The sequence below is a fragment of the Oncorhynchus kisutch genome, linkage group LG21 (assembly GCF_002021735.2).
Source record: "Oncorhynchus kisutch isolate 150728-3 linkage group LG21, Okis_V2, whole genome shotgun sequence".
NCBI classification, from domain to species: Eukaryota; Metazoa; Chordata; class Actinopteri; order Salmoniformes; family Salmonidae; genus Oncorhynchus; species Oncorhynchus kisutch.
In genome coordinates this window covers 16,127,253-16,150,268 of record NC_034194.2, presented here as the reverse complement: position 1 = coordinate 16,150,268, position 23,016 = coordinate 16,127,253, and the positions used below count along the sequence as shown (strand labels likewise).

Here is a 23,016-nt window from a genome sequence, read left to right as displayed (position 1 = left end):
AATGTAGTCTGCAGTTATGACAAGGTTTGGCTTGGAAAGGTTTTTGTGCCTGGTCACAGAAAGCTGATGTGTTGTGCACTGAAGTCCACAAGCAAAGGGAAAAGGTGAGAGGATGAGAGCGTGTAGATACGAGAAGGAATACGAAGGTATCATGCTGTTTGTATGTGGCTGCTATGAAAGTGAACTGCGTTTGCGTGTGATCAGGGGTGTATTCATCCTGCCGATTCTGTTGAAAAACATTTCTTAAAGTGAAGCAAACGGAACAAAATGGGAATAAACATACCTAAATTTGTCCAATAGAAACTCTTGCAACTCTTTGCAACTGCTGGACTAATGATTACATCCTTGATCAGTTAGATACAGGCAAGATTGTAAGGTGGTATTGAATGTGTCAATGTTTGTCACCTTGGTTACTCAAATTTCAACATTGTAAATTTCATTCATAGGCTAGGTTGTAGCAACATGATGGGAATTGGGAACATTTTAGTACCATGTGGTAGCCTAAACCAATGTTACATTGAGCTGGGTGAATGTGAATGTGAATGTCACCCAATATGCTGTAATAGAAATAAGGCCATGCTCATAAAAATAATAATAATAATTGGCCTCCCATATCTTAAACGGCACCGACCGCCACTGTTGCAAGTGATTGTGTTTTGCTCTGTACTCAACGAATGAGTCTTTCTGTGAGTAATTCAGAGATTTTACTGTGAAAGAAAGTGTACAACAAGGACCACTCAGGCTGATTGGCGTCTGGTTTATCCTTGAGGGCAGTAGAAGATTTATGTCGGCGCGGGGCGCCCGCACAAGAACTTTTGGAATGGTGACATTTGCGTGACCGGTTTTCTATCGCTCATTTGCACATCACGTCAATAATATCATGTCACCATGTGGGACTGTGGGGCAATTAACCCTTTCGGAGTGGGCTAGGCAGGCAACTGCCTGGGAAGGTCTCCCACTCAGAAGTACGAGATGGGGAGGGGGGCGGGGGTAGGTTGACCTCAGACTTCCCCACTGGAAGCCCGAGGTAGGGGGAGCGGGGGAATCTATCAAATAGCACACCTCTAACTTTGTACAGTACTAATGCAATTAGTCAAATCAGTCACACTACGAAATGCCACCAAATACACCGCAATTAATTCATAATACTGTGAATACATAGTTTCACAGACATATTGTTGCATTTTTTGGGGGTTTCTGCGAAATCGTTAAGAACAATATAAAACCAGTCTGCACACTACCAAGGTGAACTGGTTTAGTCTTGACACTTGGTTGACAGTGTTGGGGGATGGGTAATGTGTTGATTTGGCACTCGAGCATCAGTACGTGTTTCTATTTGTCTTTGTTAATTATTTTTGATATTTATGAGTATTTTTGTATATATATATTTTTATATTTATATAGTTTTAAATGTTATGATTATTTATTTGTGTTCCAAATGTCTGACAAAAAATTACAGTTAGTGCAGAACGGTGCTTTTTGGGGGGCCTGAAGGGGGGGGGGTTCACCCAGGGAGCCATACAAGCTAGAACTGCCACTGCTTGGGGGATAACTGCTTTCAAAGTGGACAGATTATGCCAATCAGTAAGAACAATAGAAGACTTACTGTGAGAGCCCTGTCAGGCCTTTCTCTCTAGCTGTTCACAAATAGTTTCACAATTATGTCCATCATGATCAGACACTTTCAAGTGTCTACCTTTCTCAGCCACTTAAATGTGACTGAAAATAGTAGTGTAATTTCTACTATACAAAACAACTATTTCTAAATGGAACTCAAATCGTCCCTCTTCAATCAGGATCCAACATTACAAGAGAAGAAAATGTCTTGCCTAATTAATCTTGTTTTAGCAACCTGTCTTGGTTCCCAAATGACTAAAAACACACCTGTACTAGCCAGGCCTGTGTTTGAATGAGGGAATGAGTTTAACCAATCAGACTTCTGAAGCGCTCTGTGTTGACGTGTACAGTACCTTTTTCTTTAATAAGGATAATGAACAGAATGACCGGGAGTGATGATGGCAAGGAATGGAGGAGGAAAAGGTGTAGCTGGAACGAGATGCTCTGGGTGCCCTTCAGTATCTCTCCAAGCAGAAGTCATTTAATTGGCTGATTTTTAGAGGGATTGCTGAGGGTGAGTCAGAGCATGGCTCCCATTTTTGGTTAGATGTGTGGGCAGATGATGCAAGCACAGTCCTGGTAGGATTTTTGAAGAAGGGAGTGGGCCTTCACTTAAACTCTCCCCGTACATGACTCTGGTACTCGATGGCCAAGCAACGCAGCAGGCCTCAGCGGATGTCGTTACCTTCATATAATGGGCTGGTGTTGGTATTGGACCACCTTTTCACAGGCCCAATTAAATGTCTGAGTTGTTCAACGTCTAAAAACCCACGCTGAAACGATAATGTATCACTTGAAAGAAATGACTAGATACAGAATGCAGGTGCAAATGTTTCTGCCAATAGACATGCTCTTTGACGCTACTCTTGAATACTGCAGGACACTTCATATTTGCTCAGCCATCCATTTCTCCACATATTCTCTCTCGGCTGTGTCTGCATGTCATTTATTAATAAGCATGTGGAGTGTGAGTAGTTGGGCAATGAGGTCTTTCCTCTTGAATGAACAACAATCACTGTCTCCCTCGCTGTATGAATCCCAGCAGTATACTGTACTAAAAGTCCATTTTCTCTTCCCAGCGAAAACCAACCCCAAATACCTTAGATACAATGATATTTCATTGAAACAAGTGAGCATCACACTCATTTCACAGATAGTGTAGTAGACAACGTTACCATCACACGCTGTGCAAACGGAGGTCTGAGCGTACAATGGTATGTGATGGGGGCTGACTGAGTGAGAACTGCTCATAGCTTGAACAGCTGCCCTGTTCCAGACGCTACCCACACAACCCCTCTTTACTAGTTATCACAGCGCTTTCATTTCCCAGAAGGCTTGGAGGGAGCTGTGGTCTGCCCTAATAAGCTGCTTGGAGGATATTCAGGATAAAGATGCATCCTCTCTTTCTCATAGTGACATTGGCAACTGCATTAATTTCTTTCTTACAGACACACTAGAGCTAATTTGTACCTGGTTAGAATCCTATTTCTGCATTCCATATTCCATGCAGTAGGGAGTGGAGCAGTATTGGCATGTGCCCTGACCTTCTAAACAAATGTCAAACCTTTCAAACGTTCACTGGATGACTGCCATATGTGGCAAATGTTACACAAAACAAATATTTCAAACCTTTTACCACTAATATAAAATGAAAAGAAAGACAAAAGTTTTCTTGCATTCCTAACTAGGTTTATTTACATATCTACCCTTCCATCCTCGTTAATCGCATCCATTATTTGATGCAGACAAAGACAATGCCAGAAGACATTTTTATACTGTTTGAATGTACCACAACTACTTTAACTCCATCTCCATTTCATTCTAATTCAAAAGATGACATGAAAGCCGACAGGCACAGAAATATACATCGTTTTACACCAACATGATTGACTTGATGTTTTAAGTGTTGAAAGTTTAGAAGCTAACAGTGAGCAGCTATTTCCAGAACATATGTACCCATTACGTCAAAAAAGCTGACGGGGAGTGAAGATGGGGAATGTAAACAGATATGTCTACATACTGTACCTTTGTTGCTGTGAACAATACAGACTGGAAGATCTCTGAATCATTCATGTTACCCACTCACTGTGCAACACCTATCAGCAGGGGCTGTTGAAACAAGTTTCATCAAGTTCATGACGGGACACACTTTACACCCTCAGATAGAAGTGACATCACACAGCTTATGCCCTGCCTTGTCACTTCTAATGTGAGGGTGTAAAGGCAGGGTATAAAGTCTGTGATTACACCCTCAGATAAAAGTGACATCACATACTTTATACCCTGCCTTTACACCCTTAGAAGTGACATCATACAGTTTACACCCGCCTTTACACCCTCAGATAGAAGTGGCATTGCACACTTTGCTATAAACTTGTGTCAGGACGTGACACTTTCTGGGTATAACTTGTGGCACCCCCCCTCTCTCTCTCCTACACCCAGGTTCTGTTATCTCAGGTCATACATTCCTGGAGGAGTCTCTCTCCCCCTGGCCATGCAGAAAGAGAGACACAGAGAGAACAAAGAATTTCACATGGCAAACTCCTAAATCCTCAAAATGGGAATTTGATACAAAAGGTCCACTTGTAAGAAGGTGGGAATGGTCCATTGATATGAGTGTGTTTCACTTGGTGACCTCAGAGAGGACAGGAGAAACACAACTATATTTTTAAACCTTTATTTAACTAGGAAAGTCAGTTAAGAACAAATTCTTATTTTCAATGACGGCCTAGGAACAGCGGGTTAACTGCCTGTTCAGGTACAGTACGACAGATTTTGTACCTTGTCAGCTCAGGGGTTTGAACTTGCAACCTTCCGGTTACTAGTCCAACGCTCTAACCACTAGGCTACGCTGCCACTCTCTGTATATGTATATGTACACTTCTCAATTATGGGGTTTGCATCTAATTCTTGTATAAAATGAATGAGTAAAGATGAAACTATTTGTGAGATGATGTAAGGTGATGTTAAACATTTTAATGAAAGAGAATTGTATTCCCTTTAAAGATGAACTAAGCCATTGGCCCGCCCCTGTGAGCACAGACATGATCTGGCGTCATAGACCCGGCTTTTCTATTGTTACGATTAAAAACCCCTCCTGAGTAAATCCTCTTCAGACCACGAGTACCTCGATGGACACCGAGGGGGCACAGGTTGAGTTAGACCACAAAAACCTCAGTATAAACTAAGGTTGAAATATTTGTTGAATTCCTAACCATACCACGTGGAGCATTGGCTACACGGCTGGAAATGGTTCAACTCTGAGACTATCGATCCCTACAGAATAAGAGCAAATCTTTGATACGAATTACTAGTCTGCAGCTAGAAATTATGTCAACCTGGGATGCGAAGACCGACAACCGTCGAAACAGCTACTCTGAGAACATTTCTGAATGGTACTCTGGAGTATCCAATCTAACCACGAAAGACTTTGATCTTCAGGGAAGCAGAGCGAGATAGAGACTTGGATGAACTCTCCAACAGAAGGACTGATGATTCCAACAGAGATCACGATGACACACTGTGCGTAAATATTGATTGAAATTGTTCCCGAATGAGTGAGCGTTCATGTGCAAAGGATTGGCATTTCAATTAATATAATTATAAACTGTGTAGTGACGCCTTTTGTCCTTCCTGCCCTTTTCAGTCCACACCCACTTCCCTTTGTCCACCAAGCCGTCATATTGGCTTAGCCCGCGAGGGAACCTCCCCTATAATTTCCTTGTAACCATATCTACTGTGTTGTTTGTTTATGCATTTCTGTGATTGTTTAGTTAGTTAGTATTTACTAAATGATTTAAGACGATTGGTGTATGGATGAGTCATAGTAAAGGCTGGGTTTGTGCAGATAACCAACAATTTATGACGTTTGGAATGAAACTAACGTGTGGTAAAGAATATTTCATTCATTAAGAAACTAATTGATCAGATATTAAAATATTCTAACTTTGTAATCTTAAGATTTTCCTTGGTGCCCAGACTTCCTAGTTAATTAAAATGACATGATTTGTTTAATCGCATAATAATAATTACAGAGAATTGATTTGATAAAATAAGTCTTCACTTTAATGATGCCAAAAACACAACACTTGACAGGACACGTTATTTCTTGTCATTGATTGCTATGCACGGACCCGGTAACAATGACAATCTCAGCCCATTCACAGCACAGCAGTAGCCACTGACAAAGAAGTCCCTCCCTTAAAGGCCATTATGTAGTCAAACTGTATAACCAGCTCTTACAGACATTTTCTCAATCAATACAGTGTTTAAAAGCAATATGAAACATTTACTCTGCCTACAATGATTCATAGGCTACTCTTGGCACAATCAAGCACTCGTTATGGCATTTCACTGAAACACGACGTGACCCCTGAACATAGAGGTGCCTTCTGAGATAGTGACAGGAGGGTGGGTCACTGATTTCACTGCAATTAGAATGTGAAGTAGGTGGACCTCAGGAGACGGTCGAGTCCCCCAAGACCTCCAGCATTGACTCACCCGACACCCTCAGCTTAGTGTGGACAGGATAGGTCACACTCTCTGGTTTACCAACACGCCTTCTGGAGGATGGGGAATAATAGGCCATGTGACTCAGTCAAGACATTATTAATAGGAGTGTAATGCCCCTGAGTGACCTTGGATGCAGCCTAATGGCGGAGTTTCCTAAAACATGAAGGACAATAACAAGGTGCTGAAGTTCACAGAAGGTAAGCCAATTAGTAGACAGAGGCAAGGAACAGTCTTAGCTTGCTCATTAGTTTGGCTAAGTAGCAGTTTTATCAAAAGTTGAATAACTGAATAAAGAAGACATCCAAATTTCAAGATACTGTCTTACTGAATCAATGACAGTAAAACAGATATGACATTTTAAGCCATCTTTATCATATTCATGTTTTTCTCTTGTTTTGACCCATGATCCTTTGCAGCTCTCCTTTGTCGCGTGCCTGAAGCAGCTGCCTAGCTGCATTTGGGTTTAAATACTGAGGGTGCCTTTGTTGCCATGGCAGTCAGAGGGGGTCCCAAACCCCTGCCGGAAATGTGTTGCAGATTGACGTCCTAATGAGCTAGAATAGCATCCCGAAGGCCAGGGTCTCACCCAACGCTCCCATTCCCCTGGTGAGTGAGCGAGGTCCAAACCCCAAGGCATCTCTCATCTCCTACCAATTAACCCTGGCCTGCCCTGCTCCGCCAAGGTAATTTACCGTCAGTGATGGGGGAGTCCCCAAGGAGCAGCGGGGGGAGGATCTAGCAATGAGGCAGAACTGACAACAAAGTACTTTTTGTTTCTTTTGATATAATATTTATGCTGAAATAATTATTGGCTTCTTTGGTTTGTTGATTGTTCTTTGAAGCCGCAATGTCATTTGCTTTGATGCTAACTCTACAGATGGCCTCAGTCAAACGTTATCTTCCTTCTCAAATCCAAAACTATCTCCAACTTGATCTGTGAAGTTTATCTGTTTAGGATGAGTATCGGAGCGGGAGTTGTGTGGACAGTAGCCTATATATGCCACGATATTCTATACAAATGTACAAAATCAAAGCAGGAGATACTCTTTATTACTTTACATGAAGTAACATTCCCACCTTTAGAACATCAGAAGACCAATGCTTCATCCATATCCCACTGGGCACAGACAATTCAATGACTATTCCACGTTGGTTCGACATCATTTCATTGAAATTACGTGGAAACAACGTTGATTCAACCAGTGTGTGCTCAGTGGGATGATATTACCTTATTATTTTAGAAGTGGCTTATGGGACGATGATAAATTGTGAATAGTCTACCCATGCTAAAAGAGCATAGCAATAACAGACCAAATCGGCAAGGCAGAGGGTGTATTGTTGAAGACTATGAGAGGCGGACTGGAATTCACGCCACTCCACCTGTCCAAAATAGACTTGCACCCAGACATCCAATGTTTCATTGATTGCTGTTTCACAAAATACCACCTCTTACAGATAACAAATAGGGGACACAAAAATATTCAATCCAATGTCTTTCTAATTGCAGTCAGATAGACATTTCAGCAAAAGAAAACATGGAAAATATATCAAATCCTGAACATGCACACGGCACAGTTTCTCCTGTTCGTATTGACAATGTGCAAACCTTGTTTAAATATGAGGCTTCCTGGAAGTCACACACATCTTGGTTCACTCCCCCTCCAGATGGAACCATCTTATGAGACTCCTCTCTACTCTGGCAGCTCCCAATTCGATACTCCCAGATCTCCTATTGTTCAACATGGGAATGCTATTAACTTCCTTGCTTCCAAAGATAAATTATTTTCCCTTCACAACCGATTCAAAGTTTGTGGGGCGAGAAAACAAATGTTAGGAGAATTTCTTAGTTCATTCACTCTCAGAATTCAAGAGACAAAATGAATATCAGACAAACAGATGCGAGCAGAAATACTCTGTACTGTTTATAGTATTGATTCTATCTTTGTGTTTAAAATACATCTACTAAGGCAAGGTTAAATACTTTTCTGTGAACACATAGCACGTTTCCAAGGCTGGGGAGAACAAAATAGTATAGGCTATCATCAAAGACAAATGTTACTCATTGAAAAGCTTAATTTTATTCTGAGTAAATTGTAAATGTTATGCCTTTTTCCTTAAAAAAATAGCAGTGTGTGTTGAGAACAATTACATTATTAAAAGCTCCATAGCAAAATATCTAAACAACTCTTGTACGTACACTGACCGGTTTGAACAAAAAGTACAGCGTGTTGCAACAACACAAAGACTATAGAAATGTGACAAGAAAAACAAACCACAAGTTAATGGTGTAGGTTTCTGTACTTCTAAGTTCACTTTAAACCTAATTTGAAAAAAGATTATGAATGGATTTGTGCTGCAAATATCTCACACACGTAACACAGCCACTCTTTTCTTTAGACTGCAAACAGACGGACTACCTGAGAGCTCCATCCCAAAACAACATGTGATCACACTTACAATTTACTAAGCAACACTGAGAGTGAACAGCTAGAATTGTATTGCAGAATGATCTTGTCACACAAACAAACACATTGTTAAATTTAGGTCCAAGTAGTGGGCTTCATATAGCCTGGACCCAGATGTGTTTGTGCTTTCTTGCCAACTCGTATGGTCCTCATCAGGTGGCAATGACCATAGGAGTTGGCAAGACGGCACAAACCCGTCTGAGACCAGGTTTTGTAAGAGTTCCATTTAAAACCTGGTCTCAGAGCTCCCTCGTTTCATAGTGTTGTTCATGAACTGCTTATCGTGTTCAAAGCTGAGGTTATTGTGAGACCTGGAGATCATGAGCAGTTTCTCTTTCTTGGTGTAATCCTGCTTGACTGCTACCTGGGGCAGCTGCAGTCTGTCCATAGGATCCTCCTTGTTCTCCAGCTTCATGTAGCCTTTACTATTGCTGCGGTCCAGCCGGGGCCAGCTGGGATGTTTCCTCTGCTCTGGCTTCACTGTTAGGGTGGTGGGCCTTCGATCCAGGTCCAGAGACTTAGAGTGAGAAGAAAGCATGTGGAGGGAGTTGTTGGAGCCAAAGTCCTTGCGGGCAGTCCCGGGGGACAGGTACCTCCCACTGGCAGAGCCTGGGGACAGAGAGCTATGAGAGGACGAGAAGGAGTGGGACTCTGTGGCTGAGTTACTCCTGAGGAGCATGACGTCGGGAGGTTTGTAGGCTTTGGCAATGTCTGCCGGAACAGGCACCGCCAGGGACTCCACAGAGGGGGGTCGGGACCTAACCCGAATGTGCTCCAGGTCCTCTGTGATGTTGTCCATGTCAGGCTCGTCGATCACACAGTTGTTGAGCTTGATAACGGGCAGGGTGAAAGCGCTGATCGAGGACGAGACGATTGACCTGGTCTGGCATCTCTTGGGGAAGCTGCTCTTCTCGTCCCTGTGGCGGCTGCCCTCATGCTGCAGACCAAAGATAGAGCCAGAGCGCTCTCTGTAGAGTGAAGGCATGAGACCATGCCCCCCTTTGGCCTCGTTGAGAAGGCCCTCCTCGTCCTCCAGAGAGCTGGCCCTGCGAGACACCCTCACATTGTTCCCCATGCTGGGGAACCCTAGCAGGGTGTTAGCAGCAAGCTTGGAGGCACACTGGTTCTCATAGGTCCTGACCTCATGCTCCCCATAAGAGCAGGAGTAGGCCCCGTTCATGTACTTGTGCTCTTTGATCCTCAGGCTGTGGATGTCGATGACGGTGGAGTACATGTCTCTCATGTGGATCACCTTGGTCTCCCGGTCCCTGTTTTCGTGCAGGATGGCATTGGCACAGATGAAGATGAAGATACCGATACCCATGGTGAAGGGGCCCAGCATCTTCATCTTCTCAGAGTGCAGGTGCTGCTCAAAGAACTGGGCCAGTGTACCGCTTTCCTCCTGGGTCACCCTGGTGTCGTTGGTGGATAGCTTGGCGTTGGCCGCTACGAGATCCTCTCTGTTTGGCCAGTAGCCCAGCACAGCCATGGCGATGCCCATCAGCAGGATCAATACACCCAGGATGAGGAAGAACCCAGAGGCAGAGTAGAGGCGGATCTTTCCCCTGACCACCACTACGTCGGGTCTGGGTTTACGCTTGGCCCTCCTCTTCTCCTGGGCCTCTCCTGGGGCTGGGGACTGGATGGGCAGGTGGTGTTGGGAGCGGGCCGAGTCCTGCCTCTTCAGTGCAGCAAGGTGGCCCGTAATCACTCCACCAGCTGAAATCATCACTACCGCTGTCCACGGCCCTGTAAAGACAAACAGAGAAGGGGAGTGAGACGCATCTGGTATGTTTACTGATGTCTCTTCTCTAGTTGCTGGGTTGCTGGCACTGTCCTCCTGGTATTCCCATGGTGGGAGGAAGAGCAACCATAACCTTTGGGGGACGTCATCAAGCTGGGAACAGCATCTGCAGAAACTGCTCTTATGCTTGCTTTGGTAATTAAGAATGATGACAATTATGTTGTAATATTAATTCTAGTCACAGCCCATAGGCAACAATTAATCTGGCAATCTGGTGTTTGCCCTCTTTGTTTTTTTCTCGCTAAAAGAAAGGAGAGCCTTTTTGGAAGCCAAAATGATGATTGAAATGGCAAATTGCATTATGTTTGTGAGCGAATTAATACAGATTTAGCTGTGATATAGCACTTTACATTTACACATGTCTTTTCCCCTGCCTTTTCCGCTCCAGCTGTTTGTATCTCTCTCTCTCTCTCTCTCTCTCTCTCTCTCTCTCATATATCTGTCACTCTGTCTCGCTTTCTCTCTTACACACACCACAGACAAGCACACGCAGATGCTCTTTTCCAAATGACTCCATCTATTTGTCATCTCAGGAGGAACATCTCATTTCCTAGTAAAATGGTTTAAAGAAATATAAGAGGCCGTTACTTAGACCCTATGATCTTAAACGGATCTTAAATTAAAAAGTATAGAATTAGTTATGGCAGTCTATTAAGGGAGATGACTCATAAGGGACCTTGAAATATATATATTTTACAGTAAAATAGAGCCTCAGCTAACACAAGCAGCACTGGTTAGTACTACTCAGTACTCAACTGTACTGACTACCATACACCATCCTATTTCAACATTTGCCAATGAACCATGACAATCAATTTATGGGAGAAATATGCTATCTTTTTAGGAACGGTAATCTCATCAGTGTTTCCAATAAAACCCCTTCAAAAGTACCAACAACCAGGTTGAAGGCAGGAGAGGTGCAGATACATGGTGCTTCACCAAGAGGTGTGTGGAGTGAATCCTCAACATCCTCTCTCTGTCAGCGCGAACAACAGGGGGTACTGTAGTGTGGACAGGTTGTCATGTTTACACACCAGAGTGTGTACGAGGAGCACACTCTCGCTCTATAGGGAATATTTACACCAGTCAGAAGTTTTAGAACACCTACTCATTCAAGGGTTTTTCTTTATTTTTTACTATTTTTTCTACATTGTAGGATATTAGTGAAGACATCAAAACTATATATCACTTAATATTTATATCTACATAGCGCATTGATGTGAGTCACACTCCTACTCTCTCATTGGGGTTGTTGCGGATGGCTGTTCACAAATCTAAATGTGTATTTGAACCCAATAATGGTTGAATTTGAGAAGTTTAAGCTGCCTATCAATCATTGTTTTTTGAAACCAGTGGACAGCCAGTGAAAAATGTGCTCTTGCAAAAGCTGCATAGTGCGGATTCAAGCCTATGGAATAAAAGTGGGGCTTTTATTGGTCAATCTAATTGATGCTGATCAAAAAGAAAATCCATAGGTCTAATGGACACATGCTCAACCTTGCACACTTTTGATAGACTTAAAGGGGCAATCTGTAGTTGCTACATCCATTTTTTGTATTTACACAGCTTAAAGTCAAACGTTTAAATACACGTTAGTGAAATACTAACATCTTTATGTAATACATGTATCACTAGCCACTTTAACTATGCCACTTTGTTTACATACTCATCTCATATGTATATACTGCACTCAATACCATCTACTGTATCTTGCCTATGCCGCTCTGTACCATCACTCACTCATATATCTTTATGTACATATTCTTTATCCCCTTACACTTGTGTCTATAAGGTAGTAGTTTTGGAATTGTTAGCTAGATTACTTGTTGGTTATTACTGCATTGTCAGAACTAGAAGCACAAGCATTTCGCTAAACTCGCATTAACATCTGCTAACCATGTGTATGTGACAAATACAAGTTGATTTGATTTGATTTACATTTAAACTCAGTTTTCCTGATATTTAATCAGAGTAAAGATGCCCTGTCTTAGGTCAGTTAGGATCACCACTTTATTTTAAGAATGTGAAATGTCAGAATAATAGTAGAGAGAATTATTTATTTCAGCTTTTATTTATTTCATCACATTTCCAGTGGGTCAGAACTTTACATACACTCAATTAGTATTTGGTAGCATTGCCTTTAAATTGTTTCCAACAATTGTTTACAGACGGATTATTTCACTTATAATTCACTCTATCACAATTCCAGTGAGACAGAAGTTTACATACACCAAGTTGACTGTGCCTTGAAACAGATTGGAAAATTCCAGAAAATGATGTCATGGCTTTAGAAGCTTCTGATAGGCTAATTGACATCATTCGAGTCAGTTGGAGGTCCACCTGTGGATGTTTTTCAAGGCCTACCTTCAAACAGTGCCTCTTTGCTTTGACATCATGGGAGAATCGAAAGAAATCATCTAAGAAAATCCTCAGAAAAAAACATAGTAGACCTCGACAAGTCTGGTTAATCCTTGGGAGCAATTTCCAAATGCCTGATGGTACCACGTTCATCTGTACAAACAATAGTAAGTATAAACACCATGGGACTACGCAGCCGTCATACCACTCAGGAAGGAGACGCGTTCTGTCTCCTAGAGATGAACGTACTTTGGTGCGAAAAGTGCAAATCAACCCAGAACAACAGCAAAGGACCTTGTGAAGATGCTGGAGGAAACAGGTACAAAAGTATCTATATCCACAGTAAAACGGGTCCTATATCAACATAACCTGAAAGGCCGCTCAGCAAGGAAGAAGCCACTGCTCCAAAACCACCATTAAAAAGCCAGACTACGGTTTGCAACTGCACATGGGGACAAAGATTGTACTTTTTGGAGAAATGTCCTCTGGTCTGATTAAACAAAAATAGAACTGTTTGGCCAATATGACCATCCTTATGTTTGGAGGAAAAAGGGGGAAGCTTGCAAGCCGAAGAACACCATCCCAACCATGAAGCATGGGGGTGGCAGTATCATGTTGTGGGGGTGCTTTGCTGCAGAAGGGACTGGTGCACTTCACAAAATAGATGGCATCATGAAAGAGGAAAAGTATGTGGCTATGGTGAAGCAACATCTCAAGACATCAGTCAGGAAGTTAAAGCATGGTCGCAAATGGTTCTTCCAAATGGACAATGACCCCAAGCATACTTCCAAAGTTGTGGCAAAATGGCTTAAGGACAACAAAGTCAAGGTATTGGAGTGGCCATCACAAAGCCCTGACCTCAATCCTCTAGGAAATTTGTGGGCAGAACTGAAAAAGCATGTGCGAGCAAGGAGGCCTATAAACCTGACTCAGTTACACCTGCTCTGTCAGGAGAAATGAGCCAAAACTCACCCAACTTATTGTGGGAAGCTTGTGGAAGGCTAACCAAAATGTTTGACCCAAGTTAAACAATTTAAAGGCAATGCTAGCAAATACTAATTGAGTGTATGTAAACGTCTGACCCACTGGGAATGTGATGAAAGAAATAAAAGCTGAAAGAAATAATTCTCTCTACTATTATTCTGACATTTCACATTCTTAAAATAAAGTGGTGATCGGAACTGACCTAAGGCAGAGAATTTATACTAGGATTAAATGTCAGGAATTTTGAAAAACTGAGTTTAAATGTATTTGGCTAAAGGTGTATGCAAACTTCCGACTACCGGTCAAAAGTTTGGGGTTACTTAGAAATGTCCTTGTTTTTGAAAGAAAACCACATCTGTTGTCCATTAAAATAACATCAAATTGATCAGAAATACAGTGTAGACATTGTTAAGGTTGTAAATGACTGTTGTACCTGGAAACGGCTAATTTTTTATATCTACATAGGTGTACAGAGGCCCATTATCAGCAACCATCACTCCTGTGTTCCAATGGCACGTTGTGTTAGCTAATCCAAGTTTATAATTTTAAAAGACTAATTGATCATTAGAAAACCCTTTTGCGATTATGTTAGCACAGCTGAAAACTATTGTGCTGTTTAAAGAAGCAATAAAACTGGCCTTCTTTAGACTAGTTGAGTATCTGGAGCATCAGCATTTGTGGGTTACATTACAGGCTCATTGTAAACATTGTAAATGTAAACAAACACTGTATAGCCTCATAACATGGTTAAAACAAAACATTTGATATCACGGATGGTCAGTCCTTGCATCCATAGCTTTTTCTATTAATCTGAGAGTGGTTACATTTCTCCAGGCCCATCCCTCAGCTTTTTTACCAAAATTGTTTTATCTGTGGATTTGCCCTTTAAACAGCTGCATACTATCAAGGTATCAAAGTGTCACCAACAAAAAGGTTAAGAAAAGGCCTATAGCAAATGCAGCATATGACATTCATTTTTCACAAGTAAATAGCACTTCTCAGTAGTGCTCAAAGCATGCCATTCCATGAGCGCAGCATTTATTGTTCAACTGGAACCAATGAGCCCAATCAGTCCTCCATGACAACAAAATCACAAATAGAGTAGGGCTGGCTAATATGTCCTTAGTTTTGGGGCCATGCTCAGGTAAAACAATTTAGCTGATCTCTCCTTCTATATTTCCACGTCGTATTCTTGAAGATCAAAGGGTATAACATTTATTGGAATGACTGGAATTCTGATATACTTTTGTTTTTAATGTAAAGATATAATTTAATCATATTATTATATGTAATAGAAAGTGATGGGTTGGAAGAAGCCGACATAACTTTAACATCCATAAATGTAACATCCAAATATGGCCAGTTATGTAAACTTTAACATTGATTTATCCTGCAATAGATGTTGTTCAATTGGTAACATACAGTGGGGCAAAAAAAGTATTTAGTCAGCCACCAATTGTGCAAGTTCTCCCACTTAAAAAGATGAGAGAGGCCTGTAATTGTCATCATAGGTACACTTCAACTATGACCGACAAAATGAGAAAAGAAAATCCAGAAAATCACATTGTAGGACTTTTAATGAATTTATTTCCAAATTATGGTGGAAAATAAGTATTTGGTCAATAGCAAAAGTTATCTCAATACTTTGTTATATACCCTTTGTTGGCAATGACAGAGGTCAAACGTTTTCACAAGTCTTCACAAGGTTTTCACACACTGTTGCTGGTATTTTGGCCCATTCCTCCATGCAGATCTCCTCTAGAGCAGTGATGTTTTGGGGCTGTTGCTGGGCAACACAGACTTTCAACTCTCTCCAAAGATATTCTATGGGGTTGAGATCTTGAGACTGGCTAGGCCACTCCAGGACCTTGAAATGCTTCTTACGAAGCCACTCCTTTGCCCGGGCGGTGTGTTTGGGATCATTGTCATGCTGAAAGACCCAGCCACGTTTCATCTTCAATGCCCCTTGCTGATGGAAGGAGGTTTTCACTCAAAATTTCACGATACATGGCCCCATTCGTTCTTTCCTTTACACGGATCAGTCGTTCTGGTCCCTTTGCAGAAAAACAGCCCCAAAGCATGATGTTTCCACCCCCATGCTTCACAGTAGGTATGGTGTTCTTTGGATGCAACTCAGCATTCTTTGTCCTCCAAACATGACGAGTTGAGTTTTTACCAAAAAGTTATATTTTGGTTTCATCTGACCATATGACATTCTCCCAATCTTCTTCTGGATCATCCAAATGCTCTCTAGCAAACTTCAGACGGGCCTGGACATGTACTGGTTTAAGCAGGGGGACACGTCTGGCACTGCAGGATTTGAGTCCCTGGCGGCGTAGTGTGTTACTGATGGTAGGCTTTGTTACTTTGGTCCCAGCTCTCTGCAGGTCATTTACTAGGTCCCTCCGTGTGGTTCTGGGATTTTTGCTCACCGTTCTTGTGATCATTTTGACCCCACGGGGTGAGATCTTGCGTGGAGCCCCAGATCGAGGGAGATTATCAGTGGTCTTGTATGTCTTCCATTTCCTAATAATTGCTCCCACAGTTGATTTCTTCAAACCAAGCTGCTTACCTATTGCAGATTCAGTCTTCCCAGCCTGGTGCAGGTCTACAATTTTGTTTCTGGTGCCCTTTGACAGCTCTTTGGTCTTGGCCATAGTGGAGTTTGGAGTGTGACTGTTTGAGGTTGTGGACAGGTGTCTTTTATACTGATAACAAGTTCAAACAGGTGCCATTAATACAGGTAACGAGTGGAGGACAGAGGAGCCTCTTAAAGAGAGAGCCAGAAATCTTGCTTGTTTGTAGGTGACCAAATACTTGTTTTCCACCATAATTTGCAAATAAATTCATAAAAATTCCTACAATGTGATTTTCGGGATTTTTTTTCTCATTTTGTCTGTCATAGTTGAAGTGTACCTATGATGAAAATTACAGGCCTCTCTCATCTTTTTAAGTGGGAAAACTTGCACAATTGGTGGCTGACTAAATACTTTTTTGCCCCACTGTACATGTTAGTCTTCTCTAATGCCTCTTAAGGGGAAAGTAATCTCAAAGTAACGGAATGTAATGAAATTACGTTACTGAGTTTGGGTTATCCAAAACTTACTTTATTTGATAACAATTTTGGACAGGTAACTAGTAACTGTAACAGATTACATTTAGAAAATAACCTACCAACCCTGCATCTGAGTACATCCCTCAAGGCACTTCCTTAGTAGTTTACGGTCACTGCACATGATTGCATGGTGAAAATACTAGATGGATCTACAAAATGTGTTATTCCCATTGCAGACAGAGGGGAGACTCTTGGGCGGATGCATGACAGTTGTATGACCCACTTCTCTGACTGTACCCATCCCCCACACACCCAGTACCCCCCACCCCCCACCCAGCATTAGGTCTGAGAGCAGGTGTGGGTGGTGTAGCCTTTTGATGTCGACCTATCTAAAGTTCACCATGAAATACCAGGATGAGGAGAGAGAGAGGAGCAGTGGGCGGCAGGGGGTGGATTATATCAATAAATCGGAGAGTGCAGTTCCTGTTGACTTTCTTTTCTTCTTTTTAACGATGTGTTTGGAACATAGAACATTGCTCGAATGCCACATGTTTTTTTTGCAAAGGACACACAGGAAATCTAATAAGAGTAGGACACCCCATGAGAATCATAAACATCAGTGGACGTAAAAAAAACTGTTCTGTCAGAGATAAAAACAGAATAGATGAAAAACAGACAAAAATATGTCAGGGTGTCAGTGAATATACATGTCTGTTCAGTGTTGAAAAGCAAATCTAGTCTTCTCAGATTGTAATGTGTCAAACTTGACATGAGTTTAAATGATCAGATAACGCAAAATGTTGAAGGAAAATTGCATATAATCAAAAAATTCCCTTGCTGCTTTGGCAAATGATTTATTGACAGCAGCCATAGCAGATGAGATGAGGAGGATTGTGGTCAGGGCATTATTGGTGTGATCAAGGGGGCAGCCTGGTCTCATAGACTAGACGTAACATAGTAAATGTACATCTGTGACGCTAAAATTAGTATGATATGTTTGGTATGGTTACATAAGACAGATGGTTACGTAAGTCAACCATTCCCATAACCCTAACCTTAACCCTTTAACCTAACTCCTAACCTTAACCCCTAACCCTAACATCTAGCCAAGATAATGTTAGTATTAGCCACCTAGCTAACATTAGCCACAACATATTGTTATTCGTAACATATCATATAAAATGGATGATACCACATGAAACATAACATATCACTCTAATTGGAGTGTCTCGGCTTTACCTGTACTATGTTACATCTACCCATGAGTCCAGGTTGAAGTGGGAGGTGTTGTTCCAGACGCTGCATAATGTCTGGATTAGTGAGAGGGTGAGTGAGTGAGAGAGAGAGCCGTGTCAGTAACTTCTAGACGGGCGCGTGTGTGCAGTGTGTGGGTGGGCGGTGTAATGGTACCGCTGGTTCCAAGAAAATGAATAATTTGCACAGTAATGCAATAAACAATAATATAATCAATCACTGCATGTGCACGTGTAGAGATACAGTATGTGAAAACCTACAAACACCAGATCAATAGAACATTTGCTGCTATGTTCCCATGCTCCTTTTTAAACAAAATGCCTGCAGGGTAAATTGTTTAAAACAGATATGATGCTATGATAAAAGAGCCGATGAAACGATGGGAATGAAACGATGGGAATGAATTTTGAATTCACCAGAGTAAAATAAAACAATTGAGAGATCAAAGTGGTGAGAAGGATAGAAATTATATTTGATACGAGCGCAGCTCCATGAGACGACCCAGTCAATGGGATTCGATAGATAAAACATCTGTTTAAATAAAGGTTCAAATAGATGTATGTAAATAATCGTTATTTTAATACAGAAAAGGCCATCGAGGACAATACATTTTTTCTTGAAGAATAATGTAATTGTTTCTTACCTGTAAAATATGGTGCTTCTTTCTAGCTGGTGTTATTTGCCCATTACGCATGGAAAATGATAACGCAAGCCATGTTTCTCGACACTCGTGGTTGGCTTGCTGTGTCCGTTTGTATTTCCATTACATTTATAATCGAGTGCCGATACGAAAAAGAATAAACTTCCAAAGAGAAAAGGTTTCATTGTTTCGCTCCATTTCCAAAACGCGCACCTGGACTGTTGGCTACACGTCTGTACTAACTGTTCCAAGCTGCGCAAGGCGCAGAGAATGTCTACTATTGTTTTACTGTCAACCGTCTCAACTTTTTGTCACTAAAGATCCGGTGATCCACACACAGTCGACTATAACAAATCAAATACGTGTTCTGTTTAGCCTACTAACTTTAAAGTATTCACATCTGCGGACAAAGCGCTGTGAATTCTTTTGGAGTTATACCAAGACGCCTTATCATGTCCACTTAATATTCCTCCATGGTACGGTAGCTTGTAAATAGGCTCTCTCCACCAGCTGGCTTCAGCTCGGAATAATGCATTTATTTGGGATGTAGACCAGGAAAAGCATTGTACTCCCACAGTGAGCAGGAAAAAAACAAGAGAAAGCTTATTTGAATAATTTATGCGTGGAGAAGTCAAGCATCTGAATACAATATTACCATAATAGTTTACAATGTCGCAATGCAAAGACAATAATTGATGCAAATATCGATAACACATAGTAATCTAAGCTCCCTGCATGTTGCTTTCAATCTAGAGATGCAAATGATTGAGTTAACCAAATCCTTTGAGGATGACCATTTAAGAATGCAATCATTTATAATGTCTCCATAACACAGACATAATAGCCTATATAGCCACTGAATCAAGATTAAACTCATTCCCTGTTCCTACTGCCTACATGCTGTGATGAGCAAGCACACTCGGAGTAAACAACCAACTGTAGCTTATTGTAGCAGGAGCAATTAAAGGGTTAAAAGCCCAGAGATCTATATCGAAATGTTGCAGATGTTTGAGTCTGTCATTTCCTGTGTTTATGCAATGCAAGTCTGGCTCAACTGGATACCAAAAAAAAACATATTCACTCGGGGCTTCGAGAGAGCTAGGGCTTAAAGTGTACGTGGCTGGGTTTTTATAATCATTTCTCCACTGTGATACTGCCTAAATGTTCTCATTTGAAATGGGACTAACCCAACTTCTAGTATTGTTAGGTTCCAATTCAGCCTTTGGGGTTGAGGGGCTGAGAAAAGAGTTTAAAGAGGGGCTACGCCTATTCTGTCTCCCAACCCCTCTGGTCCTTGTTTGGAATTCTCAGGGTTTGTCAAATGGGGAGATTGACAGCATTGTTAAGATGGCGCCGAAGAGAATGACGTTTTACATGCCCGTAACAAATTGTGCTATTTTGTTTTTTTTGCATTGTTTGTAACTTATTTTGTACATAATGTTGCTGCTACTGTCTCTTATGACTGAAATAACTTCTGGACATCAGAACTGGGATTAGTCACCACAAACTGGAGGAATCTTTTTCCTTTAATGAGTCCGACGAGAAAGATATACTGCTCTCACGGGAACAGGCCCAGATCGGAGAAAGGACGGAGGAAAGGAGGACGCAGATCAAGCTGTCTTTTGAGAATTCATAGGCGAGCGAGTAAACTCCCACTGCCATCAATTCTACTTGCTAACATGCGATCATTGGAAAAATAAAACTGATGATCTACGATTATGATTATCCTACCAATAGGATATTAAAAACTGCCATATCTTATGTTTCTTCGAGTCGTGGCTGAACGACGACACGGATAATATAGAGCTGGAGGGATTTTCAATGCACCGGCAGAACAGAGAAGCTACGTCTGGTAAGACGAGGGATGCGGGTGTGTGTCTTTTTGTCAATAACAGCTGGTACCCAATGTCTAATATTAAAGAAGTCTCGAGGTATTGCTTGCCTGAGGTAGAGTACCTTATGATAAGCTGTAGACCACACTATCTACCAAGAGAGTTCTCATCTATATTATTCGTAGCCGTCTATTTACCACCACAGACCGATGCTGGCACGAAGACCGCACTCAACCAACTCTATAAGGCCATAAGCAAACAAGACAATGCTTAGCCAGAAGCGGCACTCCTAGTGGCCGGTGACTTTAATGCAGGCAAACTTAAATCAGTTTTACCAAATTTTTACCAGCACGTCACATGTGCAACCAGAGGGAAAAAACTCCAGACTACCTTTACTCCACACACAGAGAGGCATAGAAAGCTCTTCCCCGCCCTCCATTTGGCAAATCTGACCATAATTCTATCCTCCCGATTCCTGCTTACAAGCAAAAACTAAAGCAGGAAATTCAGTGACTCGCTCAATACAGAAGTAGTCAGATGACATGGATGCTATGCTACAGGACTGTTTTGCTAGCACAGACTGGAATATGTTCCGGGATTCATCCAATGGCATTAAGGAGTATACCACCTCAGTCATCGGTTTTATCAATAAGTGCATCGACAACGTCGTCCCCACAGTGACCTTACGTACATATCCCAACCAGAAGCCATGGATTACAGGTAAGATCCGCATCGAGCTAAAGGCTAGAGCTGCTGCTTTCAAGGAGCGGGACACTAATCTGGATGCCTAAAATAAATCCCGCTATGCCCTCAGATGAACCATCAAACAAGCAAATTGTCAATGAAGGATTAAGATTGAATCATACACTGCCTCTGAGGCTCGTTGGATGTGGCAGGGCTTGCAAACTATTACGGACTACAAAGGGAAACCCAGACGCGAGCTGCTCAGTGACGCGAGCCTATCAGATGAGCTAAATGCCTTTTTATGCTCGCTTCGAGGCAAGCAACACTGAAGCATGCATGAGTGCACCAGCTGTTCTGGATGACTGTGTGATAACGCTCTCAGTAGCCTGATTTTCAAAGCCGCGGGCATAGATGGATTACCAGGACGTGTACTCAAAGCATGCGCGGACCAACTGGCAGGTATCTTCACTGACATCCCTCACAAAGGGAGTGCATACGGCTCAGTACATCACCGGGGCCAAGCTCCCTGCAATCCAGAACCTATTTAATAGGTGGTGTCAGAGGAAAGCCAATACTATTACAATGACCCCCCCCCCCACCTACATGTACAAATTACCTCAAATTACCTCTAAACCTGACCCCTGTATATAACCTCGTTATTGTTATGTTACTGTCTTACTTTTTATTATCTTTTACCTTAGTTGATTTGATCAGTATTTTCTTAACTCTTCTTGAACTGCACTGTTGGTTAAGGGCCTGTAAGTAAGCATTTCATGGTAAGGTCTACATTTGTTGTATTCGGCGCATGTGACAAATAAAGTTTGATTGATTTGATATGAGGACCTTGGTGGTTTATTTGTGTGTTTTTTATGGCTTTTCCGATTGCTCTAAGAGGGAGGAGTCGGTGTGCTGCGGCAAATTGGGATTAGTCTGGGTAACATTTGAGACGCAGCCTTGGTGTGATGATAGATACACTGGAGTATCAATCTGCTGTCAATCTGAAGCCAATTTTCTGAGTGTGAGCATCTCAGCTGCATGTGGTCACATCCCACTGCATAACTGTCTAATAACATGAGTGAATGGAGCCAGACTAGTGAATCTCAGTGAGGGGACAGGTTTTTATCCATGCATGTCCTGAGATCGTTATCCACACCAGCTGTAACACATTTGAATCTGCTGCATAACACATGCGTGACGAATGTGTACACACAGCACTATAATTGTGGTCTCTTTTTTGTGTGTACATTCACTGTCTTAAACCCTATTAAATTAAGCATATTGTGAAGAGTATTTCTGTTTTATGCAGAAAAGCTGCTGAATTGTGTCAGGGATGTTAGTGAAAGGGCACTGTCTATTTTTCTAGGATGTCATACAACTCAATTTGATGGATACATTATCTTCTGTTGATGGCTGAGATGAATCATGTTCATTGTGTTATTTTTTTTTTATATAGCTCTTTCAGTGAATCCCTCAAAGCCTTTTCCAGATCAGTGACGATGTATGGCATCCTTTAGGCTGCCACGGTTTCCTTGTGACTGTTGTGGTGTGTGAATACATTTGTCATTAGTTTCATCTGAATATTGATCATACATTACAATTACCACGTTAAAGTGAATCCTCCTTGTACATGCTTCACATGCACAGTACATCAGGGCGTACATAGCGGCATCTTGAATATGATACATTTAAGACATTAGATGCTGAACAAAACTCATTTAGGATACATTTATGAAATGTGTTGTTTTAAAAAAATTCAATACCAATATTCTGGATTATAGCATCTCAACTCAACACAGTCCCACATACAATCA

The 23,016-nt window shown here is 41.7% G+C and overlaps 1 protein-coding gene across 1 annotated transcript; it reads right to left on the bottom strand.

Moving 5' to 3' along the window:
• Positions 1 to 5,659: 5,659 nt before the first annotated feature.
• LOC109866143 (transmembrane protein 200A-like) lies at positions 5,660 to 20,523 on the bottom strand. The gene is made up of 2 exons (XM_020454701.2): positions 18,693 to 20,523; positions 5,660 to 10,343 (listed from the first exon to the last, which is right to left on the bottom strand). The coding sequence occupies exon 2, from the start codon at positions 10,321 to 10,323 to the stop codon at positions 8,821 to 8,823; it is 1,503 nt and encodes a 500-aa protein (XP_020310290.1). The 5' UTR covers positions 10,324 to 10,343; positions 18,693 to 20,523; the 3' UTR covers positions 5,660 to 8,820.
• Positions 20,524 to 23,016: the final 2,493 nt, after the last annotated feature.